Source organism: Artemia sp. Qi Xiang Cuo, chromosome 14, assembly GCF_049724085.1.
Source record: "Artemia sp. Qi Xiang Cuo chromosome 14, ASM4972408v1, whole genome shotgun sequence".
Taxonomy (NCBI): Eukaryota; Metazoa; Arthropoda; class Branchiopoda; order Anostraca; family Artemiidae; genus Artemia; species Artemia sp. Qi Xiang Cuo.
In genome coordinates, this window is record NC_142807.1 from 12354844 (window position 1) to 12375540 (window position 20697).

Consider the following 20697-nt stretch of genomic DNA (forward strand, 5'->3'; position numbering starts at 1 on the left):
CTAATCCAAACAAATAAAATGTGGCATCTTTAAAGAGATCAGCAAAATAGAATAAACATAAACTTAAAAAAATTAAACTAAGAACAAAATATGTGGGCATATAGTGGGCATGTTTGACCTTTAGTTTCCAAAAAGACAAAGGGCACTCAGGTGAGCTTTTCAATGAATGTTGAGGGGAGTGTTGAACTAAATAAAAAAACGTTATGTTCATACGGGTTATCAAAAGGGCGTAACTCAGGGATGACTAAGTATATTAATTTGGAACTATTATTAAAAAAAAGAATAAAAAAGGAAATATTGCTTCATTTTATTGGACAGTTTATTGGAACTAAATCAGGTAGCGAAACAATTTTAGTGGGAGAAAAAGATAATCATTTTTCTTATGTTCCATGACGTAGCATTTTGACTGAGAGTGACAAGGAAATTAATATATACGAATATGATACACCTGGGTTATATGATACAATGGGTTGATACACCTGGGGGACCCATGAATGTTTATATTTCTCTTGTTTTCTTTGTTTTGGTTACATTTATTTCGAAAAATATCTACTAGATATTTAAATTGTAAATAAAGAAGTATTTAAACGAATTTGATAATTCGTTTTCCTGTGGGCAACCGCAAAGACGAAAAGTGGTGAACGCCCGTAACGATCTTTAACGTCCGTAACTTTAACTTTAGCGTCCGTAAGTTAACGCAAGAATGACAAATCCTTTTGTATTTGCTGAGAGGGAGCTGCAAAACCAATTGTAAAACAACAAGCCCTTCCATTCTCGAGTCGAGATCAGTGACGTATTTCTATCGCGTCTTCTCTACAGTGCTGAGACCGGCTGCTGTTTCTATTCGTGGTGCCATACATATAGCCAAAACAAAGTTCTTATTTAGAAGAAAAGACTATTTTGCTTCAGGAGAATGGTCTAATCTTAAAAAAAAAAATTAGATGCAAATACTTTGAAATCAGTATATTTTAAAACATTTTTCTTTCAAAATGTGCTTATAGGGATGGGGATTGATACAACAAACTTGCCACTTCAAATTCTGTTTGAAAGAAAGAACCAAGTGGCTTTTTTAATGCTTGATGTATACTCCCCCCCCCATACCAATTCCTTGTCATGTTTTGGCATCTATCATCAATTTAATGGGAAATCTTTATGATTGTTGAACCTTGGTCAAGTTTTAAAAGAAGTTGAAAAAGAAAAGTTTAGAAAGGAAAAGAAAGTTGGAAAGTTTAATATTGAAATTAACTAAAACGAAAAGCTGGTGAATTAAATGAAAATAAAAGGAAAAACATAAAAATAATTATAAACATCATAATTATTGGTGGGGGGAGGGACTAGGCTCTTCTCGAATGTGGATATCCCTATGTCTGGCCATCACTTTTGCTTTTGTATTGGGACCAAATTTGTAAGGCTTCGTTTTCTGTAGTAGCTCTTACGAATCAAACTGTCTTTGCCTCCTATCCCTACCATGGCGGCTATTACCTTGACGAATTACGCAGCCCTTGCATAAATTATCGGGTGTGTGCACTATCAGTCTAAATCCAGCCCCCCCCCCCATCCCCCGCTGATTGTGCTTGTTGGTTAGCGGTTGGATAATATAAATATACGTATAAATGAATTTAATAAATAAATTAATTAAATAAATAATTAATTAATTGAAATAAATATAAATAAATAAAACGTACTTCAAGGTGTTCTCATCTCAGAGGAAGTTGAAGATAGGCTACTACTTGGAAGATGACTTTGTTCCAGCAACCCCTGGAATGAAACGAGCTGTCAAAGAAGCGATGACTGCCCTTGAAAAAAGTGGTCACGAGCTTGTTCCTTTTAGGTAAGATTAAAAATACATTTTTTTGGTAATAGTTGTTATAACCAGGAGGATTTATCTGCTGAAAAATGAGGGCAAGAGTCACATTGAACGCACCTTAACTTCTTTTTATGTTTCCGAATCGCAACATAATGGAAACTGACATATATATGGCGTGAAAAATCTTGATTGGGAACCTGAAAATGTTGAAAAGTTTTGGTTAAAACGGGCAGACTACGGTATGACATCTGTTGCTGCTTTTTATCCAATACTTGAATACCTATGCTTGACTGTTCCTCCTGTTCATTTGATACAGTTCCTCCTGTTCCTCCTGTTCATTTGACTGTTCCATCTTGTTCATTTGTGACATCTGTTGTTGCCTTTTATCCAATACTTGAATACCTATGCTTGACTGTTCCTCCTGTTCATTTGATACAGTTCATCCTGTTCCTCCTGTTCATTTGACTGTTCCATCCTGTTCATTTGTGACATCTGTTGTTGCCTTTTGTCCAATACTTGAATACCTATATAGGTATTCAAGTATTGGACAAAAGGCAACAACAGATGTCATCAAATGAACAGGATGGAACAGTCAAATGAACAGGAGGAACTAGGAAGAACTGTATCAAATAAACAGGAGGAACAGTCAAGCATAGGTATTCAAGTATTGGATAAAGGCAACAACAGATGTCATAAATGAACGGATGGAACAGTCAAATGAACAGGAGGAACTGTATCAAATGAACAGGAGGAACAGTCAAGCATAGGTATTCAAGTATTGGACAAAAGGCAACAACAGATGTCACAAATGAACAGGATAGAACAGTCAAATGAACAGGAGGAACAGGAGGAACTGTATCAAATGAACAGGAGGAACAGTCAAGCATAGGTATTCAAGTATTGGACAAAAGGCAACAACAGATGTCACAAATGAACAGGATGGAACAGTCAAATGAACAGGAGGAACAGGAGGAACTGTATCAAATGAACAGGAGGAACAGTCAAGCATAGGTATTCAAGTATTGGACAAAAGGCAACAACAGATGTCACAAATGAACAGGATGGAACAGTCAAATGAACAGGAGGAACAGGAGGAACTGTATCAAATGAACAGGAGGAACAGTCAAGCATAGGTATTCAAGTATTGGACAAAACGCAACAACAGATGTCACAAATGAACAGGATGGAACAGTCAAATGAACAGGAGGAACAGGAGGAACTGTATCAAATGAACAGGAGGAACAGTCAAGCATACGTATTCAAGTATTGGACAAAAGGCAACAACAGATGTCACAAATGAACAGGATGGAACAGTCAAATGAACAGGAGGAACTGTATCAAATGAACAGGAGGAACAGTCAAGCATAGGTATTCAAGTATTGGATAAAAGGCAACAACAGATGTCACAAATGAACAAGATGGAACAGTCAAATGAACAGGAGGAACAGGAGGAACTGTATCAAATGAACAGGAGGAACAGTCAAGCATAGGTATTCAAGTATTGGACAAAAGGCAACAACAGATGTCACAAATGAACAGGATGGAACAGTCAAATGAACAGGAGGAACATGAGGAACTGTATCAAAGGAACAGGAGGAACAGTCAAGCATAGGTATTCAAGTATTGGATAAAAGGCAACAACAGATGTTGCGTAACAACTGCGTAACAACAGATGTCACTAATGAACAGAATGGAACAGTCAAATGAACAGGAGGAACAGGAGGAACTGTATCAAATGAACAGGAGGAACAGTCAAGCATAGGTATTCAAGTATTGGACAAAACGCAACAACAGATGTCACAAATGAACAGGATGGAACAGTCAAATGAACAGGAGGAACAGGAGGAACTGTATCAAATGAACAGGAGGAACAGTCAAGCATACGTATTCAAGTATTGGACAAAAGGCAACAACAGATGTCACAAATGAACAGGATGGAACAGTCAAATGAACAGGAGGAACAGGAGGAACTGTATCAAATAAACAGGAGGAACAGTCAAGCATAGGTATTCAAGTATTGGATAAAAGGCAACAACAGATGTCACAAATGAACAGGATGGAACAGTCAAATGAACAGGAGGAACAGGAGGAACTGTATCAAATGAACAGGAGGAACAGTCAAGCATAGGTATTCAAGTATTGGACAAAAGGCAACAACAGATGTCACAAATGAACAGGATGGAACAGTCAAATGAACAGGAGGAACAGGAGGAACTGTATCAAATGAACAGGAGGAACAGTCAAGAATAGGTATTCAAGTATTGGACAAAAGGCAACAACAGATGTCACAAATGAACAGGATGGAACAGTCAAATGAACAGGAGGAACATGAGGAACTGTATCAAATGAACAGGAGGAACAGTCAAGCATAGGTATTCAAGTATTGGACAAAAGGCAACAACAGATGTCACAAATGAACAGGATGGAACAGTCAAATGAACAGGAGGAATTTTGTTGTAAAAGGAGGAATTTGGATGCTGTAATTTTGTTTTTCCATATATAAAAAATCAGCTAATTAAACGCATTTTTTTGCATTAAAGAAGAAGTAACAGACAAGAAAAGTAGTTTTTCTTTTACACCCGTCCAGTTTTTTAGTAGAAGTGCTAAAAATAATTCAAGGGTTTTTTCAAAGAGTTGCATAGTGTTTTCTATTCCTTTTTAATTTTTTTTTCTTTATTACTAGTTTTGTTTTCCAATTATGTTTTATTTTATTTCTAAAAATATTGACCTATTTAAATGAGTCGACTATTACTTCACCAAAGCATGTATTTGTGAGAGTCAAAAGGATATAGTTAACATACCTGTGAGAAAAATAAGTTTTTGTGGGAAATAAAATGAAATGTGCTAATTTTTAAATTTGGTGTAATTTGAAATGTTTTGTCATGGTTGCCTTAGTAGGAGCAACTTAGTAAAGACCTAACCACGATTCATAATTCTAAAAATTAAAAAAATTGTCAAAAAAAACTTTTAGTAAAAAAAATTGCCATTTTTTAGCTGATTTACGAATGGTAACAATTATTTTGATTACTTTTAACAGAAAATGTTGTTTGAATACAAATTGATGGAAATTTTGAAAAATAGCCTGAAATCCCTCGAAAGTGGCGTTTGATCGAAACGAAAGGTACACCATTGGAAACACCATTTTCAAAACCCTATATAGTAAAAGTTGCAGCTCCCCATTTTGATAAACAAGGAAAATCACTTTTTGCATCGTTAGCACTAAAATTTCCTACCTTTCTTTTTTTTTCTTCGCCGCTAGTGGGGCTCTGGAACATATTAGAGATCTGTCTAAGGACTCATTTGAAAGGAAATTGCTGTATCGACGTCATTTTTTAAGGAAAAACCATACTATTTATGATAATTATTGCAAAGGCCATCGAGCTGCAATGCCAATATGCTTACCGATAGATAAGAGGTCAATTGAGGAAAGAATTAGGTTAACTGAGGAAATGCAAAGGCCATCGAGCTGCAATGCCAATATGCTTACCGATAGATAAGAGGTCAATTAAGGAAAGAATTAGGTTAACTGACGAAATAATTCACAAAAAGATATGTGATTTGTCACTTTTATTTAATTCATCTGTTTGCTTATCCAAAAACAGAAAAATTTTGGCATTAGAATGTGTACACTAAACTGTAACATTACTTTCTTTTAAAAAGAAAGTAATGTTAACTAGAGATTTCATGCTATACAGATGGTAAATTAAGCCGTATTTTTCGTCAGATTCATTGTTTAAGACAAAATAAAAATAACGTCAGAGAAAAAAGGTTATACATGATAAAGGTTATATGTTTCAGAAACCTCGCTTATGTTTAAGTTTCTAACTTAAATCACTACTCACCTAAATTACAACTCAATTTTTTCGTGAAAAAAGAAGTTAGGGCATATAAAAGATAGCGAAGGCGTGTGCATATTTTAATTATATGTTTTATAAACAAAAATGTAAAATTTCTGTTTTTATGGCCAGTTTCTAGAATGGGATGGGAAGATATAATACGCTTAAGATCTTGCAAAATCCTTTGAGGGTTGTTTCAGTTTCACCCTATAAATTAGTAAGGATAACCGTAAAGTTTTATTGCCTAAAAAAAACCTTCCAGATATTTTGGAAAGTTTCCAAGTTGAAAATAGTGACAAAATCTTTAAAGGATTATGTCAAAATCCTATGCATTTGAACTTAGTATTGGAGTCATTCTTAAGAAAAAGGGCTCCGGTGCTGGCTGAGCTTATGAACGGGGTTGAGTTACACGAGGATTCGATTGAATGAGGGTTGAGTTGAATGGGGGTCGAATTAAACAGGGGTTGGGTTGAACGGGGGTTCAGTTAAACGGGTGCTAATTTGCACAAGGGTTCGGTTAAATTGGTTCAGTCGCACGAAGTTCAGCTAAACGAGGGTTCGGTAAAACTCGAATCTGTATAGGGTAGTAAGGAAAACTTTAAATGGTTTTATTGTCTTTCTTGTAAAAGATAAAGACAATCTTTTAAGATATCTTGAAAAATTTTTAAGTTGAAAATAGTGATGATCTCTGTTAAAATCCTATGCGTCTGGACTTATTATTGGAGTCTTTTTTGATGAATCGATATCTTAGGCAGCGTTCAGACGCTGGAGTAAATCTTGTAGAATCTGAAAGTTTAACACTGTTAAATCTTTATTCAGTCAGATTCAAATTTCAGGGAATTTGAGGCTTGGTGCAAGACTGTATTACAGAACCGAAAAGGAGAACGAAATAGGTGGCGCTGTACTGATGGAAGCTTTTAGTAAATCTATTCAAAAACATATTTTGAGTCGCTCTTTTTCAAAGTGTTAATCTGAAAAATCTTGAGATTTTTGTGTGCTTGAAGATGAGTGTTGAAGATTGTGTCTGATTCTGATGAACGTATTTAAATACATCTTACTATGGAAAAATTATCTAAATACACCTAAAAAGAAAACTATTTATTGTTTGGTGGCTAAAATATTCTTTTCAGTTTTTCGTAATAATCCTCATTATTAAAAAATATCATACAAATAAATTATACATTGTATAATGTTATACATGATTTACATTATGCTTATATATACTATATTTACTGTATTATTATGTATTATAGTTTATTAAATTTAATGTACATTTGAGTATTCATATTAATATCATGTATACATATGAAGCCGGGAGTAATATACTTGAGTACCAAATTCAAAAAACTACAACATGGACTTATTCGCTACTGTATACGTACGACTTCACAAATAATGGCAATAGTGCACAGAAATGAATAAAAATATATAAATCTATATATAATATATAAATATACAATATATAAAATTATAGCAATAATATACAGAATGAGTAAAAAATAATGGCAGAAATAATGGCACAAAAATTAAAGCTAGATTCAACTAAAAGAATTCAGGAATTTCAATATGTAATAAAGAAAAGAAAAAGGATAGAGAATAATGAATAATGGCAGTTGAACAAAGAAAATATGCGCGTTTTATTTCATAAAATGCTCTTCAGTGGGGGGGGAGGATAGTTGATTATACATTTTCAGTGGGGGGAGGACAGTTGTTTATACAATTTCAGTGGCCTTCAGCTATATTCAACTAAAGGATTACCAAGGAAATAAGAAAAAAAAGTATAATCAGTACAATCTAAAGAGCAGGAGTAGTCTACAAGAGTGGAAACTGAGGCTAATCAACAAAGAAAAATCTCCAATACTATCTAACCTTTTGCATTTTGTGGCATTTTTCAAGCTCTTTAAAAAAATATTTTTTTTAGAAGCCGAGATGACCCACTTATTATTTCACTAATTTTGTCAATTACGCAAATTCATCTTATTTTCACGCCGAAAATGCCAATAAATACCCCACACTAGATGGCTTTGGTCATTTCTTGTCGGCTACCCACGCTCTTTGGTATAGTCATCAAAGATTAACTGAAAATAAGGTAGATACTGATTGCCGCGGGTAAATTATGGAAGAGTTTACAAATTTTAGAATGTAAAGCACCAACAAAAATCAAAGGAGATTTAGGAGATAAAATGAAACAGAAAAGACTTTATTTCATTTTTCCAGAAACAAATATAATCGTCATCAGAAATAATTAAGAAAGGTCAGGTTATGAGGACTAAGTGGAGAATACCAAGCTTTAAACATCATAACAAGCAAGAACCTAGCATAATGAACAAAACTGGATAAAAAAAGAAAACGAAAATCGAAGGAATGGCTCATAATAATAACTTTTCTTTTTAGGCCGTTTGATATTGGTAGTGTAACAGCCTTAGCCATTAGACTGCTTCAGGCGGATGGTGGACATTATTTCAAGGAAATTATGTTTGGTGAAAGAGTTGCAAGCGTATTGATGCTTACTAAGCTTGGAGTACACATTCCAAATTGCTTCAAAAAATATCTGAGTTTCATAATTTCATTTGTTTCCCCTCGCATCGCCAAGGTATTTCAAGGTACGAACTTTTTAATATGCTCCGTATTGGATAGAGTACCTAATCATAAGTCTCCAGTTTTAGAATATCAGTTATGGGGCATTTAAGTGAATTCAAGAAACAACAGGTAATAGAACAACAACTGTTTTGAGTATTTCTCGATGATTTTATTTATTTAGTCATAATTTGATCCTTAGAATCCACATCCAAAGATAAAGTCCTTTGGTTGATTTTAAAGATTACAGAAGAATTCTCGAAGCTTATACAAAACTTCTATACAATCCGTTTTATTTTGTGGCTAGTATCATGAAGCTGATTTCCGTTTTCAGATTATCCGACATTTACTCATTCATTTTGCATGATTACTTCGTCTGTTTTATAAAATTAAGAATAATATAGTCTTTCTACAAAGAAGACGAATAAAATAAACGGAATTGTTACAACCACGTACAAACCGGTACACTCGCCTTCTTATGAAGTGTGGGATTAGCGACTAACCAGTTTTTTGTTGCACCAGTAGGCAAGTAATAGCTCGTGTGAACCGGAATCACAATAATTTTCAATCTCTTTAGTTGGAGGGATGAAGTGGGCTTGTGACTGCTTTAAAATTCACCCCACTCCTTTTGACATATGAGAAATTACATAAAACACGTATTGTTTGGTTATTTTGCAGGAAAAACACCTCCCACCCCATCCAATGAATTGACCTCTTCCGCTTTAAGTCAAAATCCTGTGCAAGACCCAGCCCCTTCATTTAGACTTCGATATTACTAGCCAGAGCTAGCAACAGAGACAGATATTGAACAATCCCATGGAATCGTGACTATTGTTGTAGGTAAAAAAATATATATGCTGCAGCAAATAAAGCTACGTCTATCAAAAATAAGTAAAGTAATTAAATAATGAAGCTAGGTGAACAATAGAGTAACTATCGATCATGAACAAAATAGCTCCCATATAAGTGTTAATTGCCAGTTTTAACTCAATTGTTACAATGCCTATTATATTTTACTATATTCCGTGCCTAGTGTCATGAAGCTGATTTTGACGTTGATTTATCTTGGCTTTGCTCATTTATTTCATTGTGTCATTTTTTTCGTTTGTGACTCACTCCCCCCCCCCATCCACTGAATTCCAATGAATTCAATGAATCCAATGAATTCTCTTCCACCTTAAGTCGAAATCCTGTGCAAGACCCAGCCCCTTCATTTAGACTTCGATGTTACTAACCAGAGCTAGCAACAGAGACAAATATTGAACAAATGCAATCGTGACAATTGTTCTTGGTAAAAAAAATATAAATGTAACGGCAAATAAAGCTACCTCTACCAAAAATAAGTAAAATAATTAAATAATGAAGCTAGGTGAACAATAGAATAACTATCGATCATGAACAAAATAGATCCCATATAAGTGTTAATTGCCAGTTTTAACTCAATTGTTACAATGCCTATTATATTTTATTTTGTTTTGTGCCTAGTGTCATGAAGCTGATTTTGACGTAGAAGTCCTCATTTATTTCATTGTGTCAATTTGTTCGTTTTGTAGATTTACTAACGATTTGGTCTTTACAGAGCAGTAGTGTAGAATAACTGAAACCTCAACTACCCTTTGCAAACCGTTATGTAATGCGTGACTATAACTTGACTGCACTCCCCAAATGACTTAATGTTCTTTCTTCTTATTCAATTTTCATTGTAATGAGCCCCTTCCTAAATTTCTACTACCACCTTTTTTTTATATCCAAAGTGACAGGTGGCAAAAACAAATTATATATGCGAGCCAGGTCGCTCTTTGCTAAGTGCCCCCATATGGAGGGGGGAAGGGGGTACTTGTTAGTAAAAAAAATTATTTTGTAGGACGTATAATTATGATGCGAAGAGCTGCTGGGATGGTATTTTTACACACTTTTGCCAAGAGGGCTATGCGCAAACCTGTAGCAAAAGTTTCTTTATTTTGCAGGCTAGACAACTATGACTCAACATCCATTTAATAAAAATAGTTTAATAAGGTCAGGTTATGAGGACTAAGTGGAGAATACCAAGCTTTAAACATCATAACAAGCAAGAACCTAGCATAATGAACAAAACTGGATAAAAAAAGAAAACGAAAATCGAAGGAATGGCTCATAATAATAACTTTTCTTTTTAGGCCGTTTGATATTGGTAGTGTAACAGCCTTAGCCATTAGACTGCTTCAGGTGAAAAGTTTCTTTATTTTGCAGGCTAGACAACTATGACTCAACATCCATTTAATAAAAATAGTTTTCATAATTTTAGCCTAGGCCCTAACTAAATTACGCTATTTTTTTCAACAAAAAATATATGCGAGCCAGGTCGCTCTTTGCTAAGTGTCCCCAAATGGAGGGGGGAAGGGGGTACTTGATAGTAAAAAAAATAATTTTGTAGGACTTATAATTATGATGCGAAGAGCTGCTGGGATTGCATTTTTACACACTTTTGCCAAGAGGGCTATGCGCAAACCTGTAGCAAAAGTTTCTTTATTTTGCAGGCTAGACAACTATGATTCGACATCCATTTAATAAAAATAGTTTTCATAATTTTAGCCTAGGCCCTAACTAAATTACGCTATTTTTTTCAACATTAGGTCAAAAGTTAACATTCGATTAAATGCACTGACAAAAAAGGAACAAAAGAGTTCATAAAATGATTTGTTTGTTTGTTTGAAAACCAGTCATACAAAAGCAAGAAGACGAAGCAGTAAAAGAAAACAAAATAATAAAACAAAAAGACAACAGTTGAGTAAAATACAAGACAAGCAAATATACGGAAGAAACCAGAATATAAAAAAAAATCTTCTAAGCGAACGAGTACAAAAACACACATTTACTTTCTAATGTGCCCATTATCTTACCACTGCAAGATATGGTCGCAGTGGTGTGACAAATAAATCTTTAAAAATCACAATACTTGTTGAAACGGCAGTATTCAGTTATACTATAACAAATAAACACAAACGAGTTCGGGTCCAAGGTGGGAGCCGAAAGAAATAATTTGAGAAACGATAATAGCACCATCTAATTTGGATATTATAAGTGCGGAAAAAAAATATTCAAAGCGGCGTGATATACTATATATGCTACAGAAAAATAACGTTAAACAATATTACAAGAATTAAATTGTTATTATTATTGGAAATTGTTGAAAAACCCGTCACAATTAAACACACAACAAGACTGAGCATAGGAAAAAGAAAAACACAATACATCACTGCTTAAGAATGCGACCAATCATTTAAATTCCAATTTATTTTTCTATAAATTTTTCGCTCTCTGTCTGGTAACGGCAACTTCTGGGTCAGCAACCTTGAATTCCGCAATAGCGAGCGAATTTCTATACCACGGAGGCAGATGAAGCAGATACGTCGCAAAACGAAAGAACATGGATCTGATTTTACTCTTATCAGTTTTAGTTAGGAGTTTCCAGTAGGGTGTGGTGCAAAGGATATTGGGAAGGGCAACGGCATTATATAGATTTTCTAGAAGAGGTCGGTTGGTTCGAAGTTTACTTGATACAATGGAAGCGTAAGCTGCTGTGGCTCAATGTCTGATTTGTTCAAGAAGAAGTTTTTGTGTGTTTTGAATAGAAGAAGCAATGGGCAGACCTAGAAATATAAAGTGATCTATGGGTTGAACAAAGCTAGATCATAACATGATGGAAGGTGCAGAGGAATCTGTTTTCCAGTTAAACAGGACAATATCAGATTAGGTGGAGTTGAATTTAAGCCCACCTTTCTAGTATTCTGCTTCAAGGATTCCAAAAATTTCGGTGATACGTTGAAGAGTTCGCCTAAGGTTTAGGATGTCGCCAGCATAGGGTACCAAGGAAAGGTTTAGAGAAGATAAAATCAGTGAAGATGGGCACATATCTTGTGCTTCCAGTACATAGTTATTAAAGTGGCCGGGAGAGGTAACAGCTCCTTGACGGGTCCTTTTCTTAACTTGGGTAAGTTGTCTACGCGGAATTGGGGGCATGCCTTTATCGGGTGGTAGATTTGGCTGGTGCCTTTATCTGTGGCATCTCATAGTTTGGTTTTATAATTCTTGCTTTGGATAGGCAGACCTTTTATATAAGGAGGTGGCAGCAATGAACAATGCTTCTGACTCGCAAAAAGAACTGCTTCTGAGCATCAAAGACCTGCTGAGAGAGCAGCTCTCAAACGATGGTATTTTTATTTTTCTTTGTTTTTGCAGCTTCTGGTGGAACTTGCACCAATTTATCAAGAGAGTTATGGGCAGCAGTTCATCTTAAGGACGACTATGTTAGAATAGTTTCTGATGCTTGGAAGAGAAAAGGCTTAGATCTTCTCATTTGTCCAGCTTTTGCTTGTCCAGCACCAGAAATTGGACTAGAAGGTCGCTTTACTCGTAAGTCATCTCTTTGTCATTAACTTTTATTAATTCCTCATTAACTCCTTAATCATCAAAAAAATTTTTTATCGTGATCTTGTCATTTGTCCAGCTTTAATTGTTCAGGACCAGACATTGAATTGGAAGGTCGGCTTATTCGCAATTCCTGTCTTTATTATTTGTTAAAAGTGCTACTCCCTGTATCTCGATGATTAGTCTCTTGTTTCTCCCTTCTTTGGTGGCCATATTTAGTCGCCCTCCAGGGAAGGACTGTAATAACTTTTTGTGTTCTAATACTGCCGTTCGTAATTCCCAGGTAAATCCACTTTTCCCTAGTCAGTTTTCCCCTTACACCTCACCCCCTTCGTTCTGCTCTGAAAAAAATACTCATTTTTGCCCCTATAACATTTTCCACAGAAAAATATAAAAAAATATCCCCTACATAATTCATATGTTAAATAATTGAAATTTCTCCCCCCCCCCACCACACATTCCTCTTACCAATAATTGTTCAAAGTTTATTTTACTGATTTTGAGCATACCTTTTATAGTTCATTTTTCATATCAAACAGTTCGTGGTAACGAACTGTAAGTAAGGAGCGACCCGGCTCAATGGTAACCGAAACTCTAGAAAACGGTATTTTGATACAAATAGATGCATGAAAAGAATCAGATTTTAAGGCTGATTTCAAATATGTAAATTTGATCAAGTTTAATCCTACTTATCAAAAGCTACGCACCTGAGAAAATTTGGCTGATTTTCGAAAAAAGGGGGAAAGGCCCACTAAAAGCTATAGAACCTGAATGACAATCACACGATCAGATGCAGCGTATCAGATAACCCTACTGTAGAGGTATCAACCTCCTATCTAGAGAAATGTGGAATTTTTTATTTTTTGCCAGAAGAAAGATCATAAATGCGTGTTTATTTGTTTGTTTTTTGTTTGTTTTTCTTCCCAGGAGTGATCGTATCGACCCAGTGGTCCTAGAATATCGTGGGAGGGCTCAATGGAATGGAAATTAAAAGTTCTAGTGCCCTTTTTAAGTGACCAAAAAAAAATGGAGGGCAACTAGGCCCCCTCCCACGCTCATTTTTTTCCCAAAGTTACCTGGTCAAAATTTTGAGATAGCCATTTTGTTCAGCATGTTCGAAAATATTATAATTATGTCTTTTAGGATGACTTAATCCCCCAAAGTTCCCGGGGGGAGGGCTGAAAGTTATGAACTTTACCTAATGTTAACATATAGTATTGGTTATTTGGAAGCATACAGACGTTTTCAGGGGCGATTTTTCCTGGTAGGGGGGGGGGGGGGTCGGGGGGTAGGTGGGAGGATTTTTCCATGAAGGAAGTTTTCATGGGGGAAGGGACATTGCTATGAAGGGGACGCCGGACTTCCCATCATTATTTAAAAAAAGATAAGAAATTTAATATAAAAAAACAAGTATTTCAACTGCAACAGCAGCAACATCGAAACATTAAACGAACAGAAAATATTACATATATGATTGGGTTCACCCCGTAGTCAATACCTCGCTCTTTAAGCCAAAGATTTTTTAGTACTTTCATTAGAGCTATTTATTCGAATTAACGGCCTTTGTGATTAAGCGGTCATTTTTAAAGAATTGGAACAAAATTCGAACTTTAGCTTAAAGAGCGAGGTATTGACTAGGGAGTGAGCCCCCTAATAAACGTATTAAAAATATATGAATATAGAAGTTTGTTACGTAAGTTAATTCGTAAGTTGCGTATATTTATTACTAATAAAAACGTTCGTAAATAAAATTAAACAAGTTTCAAGAAAGCCATTTAACTAAATAAAAGTAAATTAATATGAAAATTTTGTTTTAATTATTCATGTAAGGTGAGCCAAGATCAAAAGCTGCATTTATTCAAAAACGTTCAAAAATTAAATAAAAAAAACAAGTTTTTTTAAACTGAAAGTAAGGAGCGACATTAAAACTTAAAACGAACAGAAATTATTCCGTATATGAAAGGGACTGTCCCCTCCTCAACGCCTCACTCTTTACGCTAAAAGTTTGACTCTGTCTCACAACTTTATTTTTTTAAACAATAAAAAACTTAAGCGTAAAGAGCGAGGCGTTGAGGAGGGGACAGTCCCTTTCATATACGGAATAATTTCTGTTCGTTTTAAGTTTTAATGTCGCTCCTTACTTTCAGTTTAAAAAACTTGTTTTTTTTTTTATTTGATATATAACTAAATTGCGATTTGTGTTTGTTAGTTACCAAGACTTAATTGTCTTTGTGTTTTATTTTTATTTTTTTGTATAAGTTCTGCTAGTTTTAATTGTTGTCAGTCTTTTTGAAATGATGATTTGATTTTTTTTTACCAATCTCATAATATCAGAGATTGACTCTGAAGTGGGAATTTGGTCCATTTGGTTTTTTCATAGTCCATTTTTTCCGAATAAAATCTTGTTTAATCTAATTAATAAGATATATTACTTAACCAGATTGTATTTTAAATGCAGTTGCAAACCTGACTCATGTTTGCAAAGATAAGGTACTGGAATACTCAGACCAAAAAGTCCGAAATTAGTAGTGAAACTTCCGCACTCTGCCGAAGAAGTTTTCACACTAGTATAATTCAAATTTTTTTTCCGTTACGTAGGCAGTATCAAGTAGACTCGAGGTTTACCTTTAGCATTACGCTACGTAATGCTGCTGTCATCCGGGTTGCAGCGGTAGCTAGAAACCTAGTAAGAGACGATCACGTCCAATGTTAAGAAATATAAAAACCCATAACTCCTAAAAAAAGAGTCAGATCAAAACAAAAGAGTACACCATTAGAACAACCTTGTCCGAAACCATCTATATAGGAAACTTTCTGGCCCTTGGCTTGAACAGCAAGCGAAATATATTGGCTTGAAAATCAAGAAAAGTGGCAGCTACTACAGTATTCTGCATAAACGGCATCTTTCTTTTTCTTTTTTTCTTCCACAGATAGCTTGGCACTGGAACATCGTAGGTGGCTCATTTTAAAGGAAATTAATGGGGTTAAAAACCTTTTGTAATAAAAACAAATTATTTTAAAAATAGAATCATTTTTACGAAAAACTGCATATTTCATGTTAAAGATTGATCAATGACGTCATAATAGTAGGATGTAGCCAGGTCGTCTCTTACTATTCCAATTAAAAAAGAGCCGTAGGCTTTTTCCTGTTTGTAATTTTATCATACGGAGATCACTTGACTCTTTGCATCCTTTTATATTGATGCATGACGTCATAATATATAAAGGTATATATAATATGTTACAACCATAAATGACGTCATTGACAAAATTGCACAAACGCCCCCCCCCCTTCCGCATAAGAAATGTGATTTGATGCAACTGGATATATTCTGTCAGGATTTTCATGTAATATAATTTTCGAAGCCATGATATTAGCTTTTAAATTCAGTAGTCATTTCAATCTGTCACGGCTGTTATTGTTGTTTTCCCATACAGGAATGATTGTTGGTAAAGAATCACAAAGACTACCGTTAATAAAACAGACATTCTCCTCCAGAGCTCCACAGGCCTTGCTAAAGTTGTACAAAGCCCTAGTTTGGCCTGTCATAGAATATGGAATGACTTTTGCCTCCCCTATCAATAAAGATGATGTAGCTGCCCTTGAATCCATTCAACAAAAGGCCACAAAATGTATAGAAGGGTGCAAAGGTCTAGATTACCCGGCAAGATTACAAAACTTAAGTTACCTTCACTTGTTTATCATAGGCAGCGCAATAGTACTGCCTAAGTAAAGAACAATGTTGGCACAATGTATTATTTATTTGTTTCCTTTAGACCAGGGCACTTTGTATCAAAGGAGTCGTTGTAGAAACTTTGAAAAAGGCTCATTCAATTGGAAATTGGAATGGCTAGTTCCTTTTTTAATAGCCAAAAGTAATTGGAAGGCAACTAATACCCCTTCCACGCCCACCATTTCCCCAAACACATCCAATCAATATTTTGAGATAGCCATTTTGTTCAATGTAGTTGAAAGCTCCGCTATAGAACCTATGTAAACAATTGGCAATGTCCATTGTGAATGACCTTCACTCCTGGGACTGGAGGTTCACGTCGTTCCGGGAGCCATATTCATTGGATCTATGAATAATTTTGAACAAAATGCCGATCTAAAATTTTTTGGTACTTATTAAGAATCCGGTAAATACACAAGAAAGACCGCATCGAAATCTCAAAGATGCTTTATGAAAAACCGGTTTTCGCTGCCTTGTGAGGTATTGCTCACTCCGTGACAAAGATTCAAACTTTAGTTTTTTGGGGTTGAAGGGGCAAAAAAGGTACCTAGGTTAGGTTAGATTACGTATTCCTGTAAAGCATCCTTTTCAGTTTTGTTTTGCAGACCAAGGTTCTTGCTTTCACTTTATTTTTTAGATTTAAGATTCGTTTTTTGGAGCACTTGATTTTCTGTTCCTTTAGTCTGAGGATTTTACGGAATTTAAATTTCGAGGTGTGTATTTTGTTTTGAAGTTCCTAGATCCGTTAATCGTAGACGATTCGGACTAACAAAGTGCTCTAGAATCGGATATAACGCGTTTCGAAGGAGTTTTGTCCACTTCTGCCATTTTCTGGCGTTTAGGAGTCGTCGTCGGTGTCACTGGGTATTCACTCTTATCTATGGCATCACCAGTATGATAATCTATAGAAAATTCCAACAATTAAAAAGGCAGTTAGTTTTTCGTGCTATAAAAATGTATTATAAGCAAGGCACTCAACAATTGTTAAAAAGCTTTCAAAACAACCATGCACCCACCCCTCTATTTTCCCGTTCACCATTCTAATTTCTACATAAACCGAAAACATCAGAAGTAAATTTTTATACTAAACATTGAAACTGCGCAATTGCTTCACGCGTCTTTCACACCAAAATAATGGATGCAAAGTATAAAATGGAAAACAAAACTTCTTCATAGTCGTCAGCTTCTCTTTGACGCAGGTCTGAGGGTATCACCAATTTTTAAGATTAGATTACATAATATACAATAATATTCTCCAGACCGAATTGTGTTAGTTTTTGTAAAAATCCAATTTTGCAACTATTATTTTGCATGTTTCTTCTGGTCGCATGAAGTTGTTTTCCCTTACAGTTTTGGATGTTCGTCATGCTATCAAAATTACAGAAGAACTCGAAGCCACAAAATTATCTTACCTTTTTCCTTAACCGTTTTTAATTTAGGTATATTTTACAAGATACTAAGGTTATTGCTAAAAATGATTCCAACCATTCGATGAAGCTTCTGTGAGGTCACAGTTGTCAATATATCTCGGTTGAATGACCTGACACACTTCCAATAGAGGGTGCTGCCAACTGGCGAGGGTTTTTGGGTGCGACAGAATTTGACGCCCCAAGTTAATGAATTTAATTTGCATCTTGTCGAAAGCATTACTTCTATCTGTTGTTCCACAAGCAGCATCCTCAACTCCAAGCTCTGTAATGAAAGAAGATAATACAAAATACCGCAGTACATAATCAAGTGCTGCACTTTTATGGGATAAAAATGCGTTATAATTTATAATTTAAACACCATGCTTATATCCCCCAGCCCCCATTGTACTTCCTGGTTAATGGAGATTAGCACCGTCGGTTTGGCCCTTAATGGTCTAGTGCAGTATTCTTTACCTTTTTTTTCTTATCAAACAGTTCTTGGTTACTAACTTTAAGTAATGAGCGACGCGGCTCAATAATAACCGAAACTCTAAACACTGAATTTTGATATACATAGATATACTAAAGGAATTGACTTATTATGCTGATTCAAAATATGTAATATTCATTAAGTTTTATGTTACAAATCAAAGGCTACGAGCTTGAGAAAATTCTTCAAATTTTGAAAAAGGGGGGAACACCCCCCAAAAGTTAATGAATCTAAAAACAAATCACGCCTTCATGTTTAGCGTATCAGAGAATCCATCTTTATTTGTTTGTATCTCCCAGAGGTGATCGTAACGAACAAACGTAACGATCTTAACGTTTATTCGAACGGAAATTATAAGTTCTCGTGTCCTTTTAAAGTGAAAAAAAAACTGAAGGACAACTAGCACCCCTCCAATGCCTTTTTTTCAAAAAGTCGTTCAAAAACTAAGAGAGAAGAACGCGTTTAACTTCAATAAAACAGTGGAAAAGAGGTAAAGGAAAAGAAAATATTAATAGATAAAAATAAAAAGATACAAATATTTCGGCTTCACGTCCGGGAGCCTTTCTCAACGGGAGTAAGGTTTCACGCCCGGGAGACTTTCTAAACGGGAAGAAACAAAAACTTTAAGGAAGGAAAAACATATTTAAAAAATAAAACCATCTAAATAATGACAACTAAAAACATGGGAGAAAGAAAAAGAATAAAAAAACAACTAAAAAACAAAACAAGTGCATGATTAATGTTATATGCTAAATATTATAATATTATATAATATTTATGCTGTGAGTTGAAAGGTACGATAACTGTGTCTTTAGAGATGACATGATTCCCCAGAACAGCCAGAAGAAGGTTCGCAGGCTATTACATTTCCCCATTGTTTACATATAGTATTTATTATAAGATATTAGAGGTTAGCCTTAAGCGAAAGAAATTGAGCTTACTGTATTACGTACATTGAATTTAGCTTACCTGTTTTGTCAAGTATAGAAGGAACGGCGTCTGGCTTGAGGCAAACTCTTAAACTTGATGCACTTTGCTCATAGAAAGAACTTTGTGGGAAATGCTTTGAGCATATACGTTTGTTTCTGACGATTGAATCAAGTGAGTTCATCAAACAGTTCGTGGTAACGAACTGTAAGTAAGGAGCGACCCTGCTCAATAGTACCCGAAACTCTAAGAAACGAAATTTTGATACCAATACATTGGATTTTTATGCTGGTTTCAAATATATAAGCTTCATCAAGTTTAGTCTTACCCATCAAAAGTTACGAGCCTGAAAAAATTTGTCTTATTTTCGAAAAAAGGGGGAAACACCCCCTAAAAGTGATAGAATCCTAATGAACATCATACCATCAGATTGAGTGTATCAGAAAACTCTACTGTAGAGGTTTCAAGCTCCTATCTGGAAAAGCGTGGAATTTTGTATTTTTTGCCAGAAGAAAGATCACGGATGCTTTCTTGCTTTTTTTTTCAGGGGTGATCGTATCGGTCCATTGGTCCTAGAATATCATGATAGGACTCATTTGAACGGAAATTAAAAGTTCTAGTGCCCTTTTTAGGATACCAAAAAAATTGGAGGGTTACTAGGCTCCCTCCCACGCTCATTTTTTCCCAAAGTCACCTGATTAAAAGCATAGTCTTTATGCTCGATAGGATCATTTATTTTAATTTTTGTTCATTTAATCTTAACTTAGGTTCGAATAACCTTAGCTTTTCGTGAATTGTTGCAGATAAGCCCCTGGATGCACGTCATGATTTTGACAATCAGGATACAGTTAAATTCTTTTGAATTAGTTCAAAAGCTCTAGCTGTAATAGTAAAAGTTGCAGTAACATTTGAAGTCACAGTCCTAATCACAGAAGTAGTAGCAGTTCTAATAGAGGTAGCCACGGTTGCCAGCAGTAGTACTTGCAGTCACGAGTTATTGCATTCGTGTGCTCAAGTTGTACTCGCAGTCGTAGCTACAAGTAGTCACAGTAGCAGTCGAATTATATTCGCATTTGCAGTCGCATTTATAAGTTGTTACAGTAGTAAGTAGTCACAGTCACAATAATTTTCAGTCTTAAGCTGTCGCAGTCACAAGTAGTCATTATTACTTATGTCTCAGTCACAAGTAGTCATGTTCGCTAGTAGATACAGTTTTGGTCGTAACTATTCGTTGTCGATGTCACACGCTGTCAGACTTGAAAGTTCTTACAAGGTGTCACAGTCGCAAGTAATTGCAGTTGTAGTCACAGTAGTAGCAATAGTGGTCCTTATGTTTCAAGTTAATACACACTCCTCCATTTCCTAATGACAAGTCCTGTTTTTAAACAATGAGTTATTGCATAATTTAGAGCCCATTTCCTGAGGGCTATGGATGCACGGTAATCCCAGAGGCAGTTATTAAGACCTTTTGACTAGTTTAAACAATTTGGCTGTTTCAAAACTATGATCA

At 35.2% G+C, this 20697-nt stretch overlaps 1 protein-coding gene across 1 annotated transcript in view; it reads left to right on the plus strand.

Annotated features, from left to right (window-relative positions):
* Positions 1-20697, plus strand: part of LOC148944142 (fatty acid amide hydrolase 1-like) — an 85571-nt gene that overhangs the window by 31830 nt on the left and 33044 nt on the right. The window contains exons 6-8 of the mRNA XM_089100804.1: positions 1692-1831; positions 8038-8246; positions 12439-12612. Coding sequence (XP_088956930.1) covers positions 1692-1831; positions 8038-8246; positions 12439-12612 — 523 coding nt within the window. The remainder of the gene's footprint in view (positions 1-1691; positions 1832-8037; positions 8247-12438; positions 12613-20697) is intronic.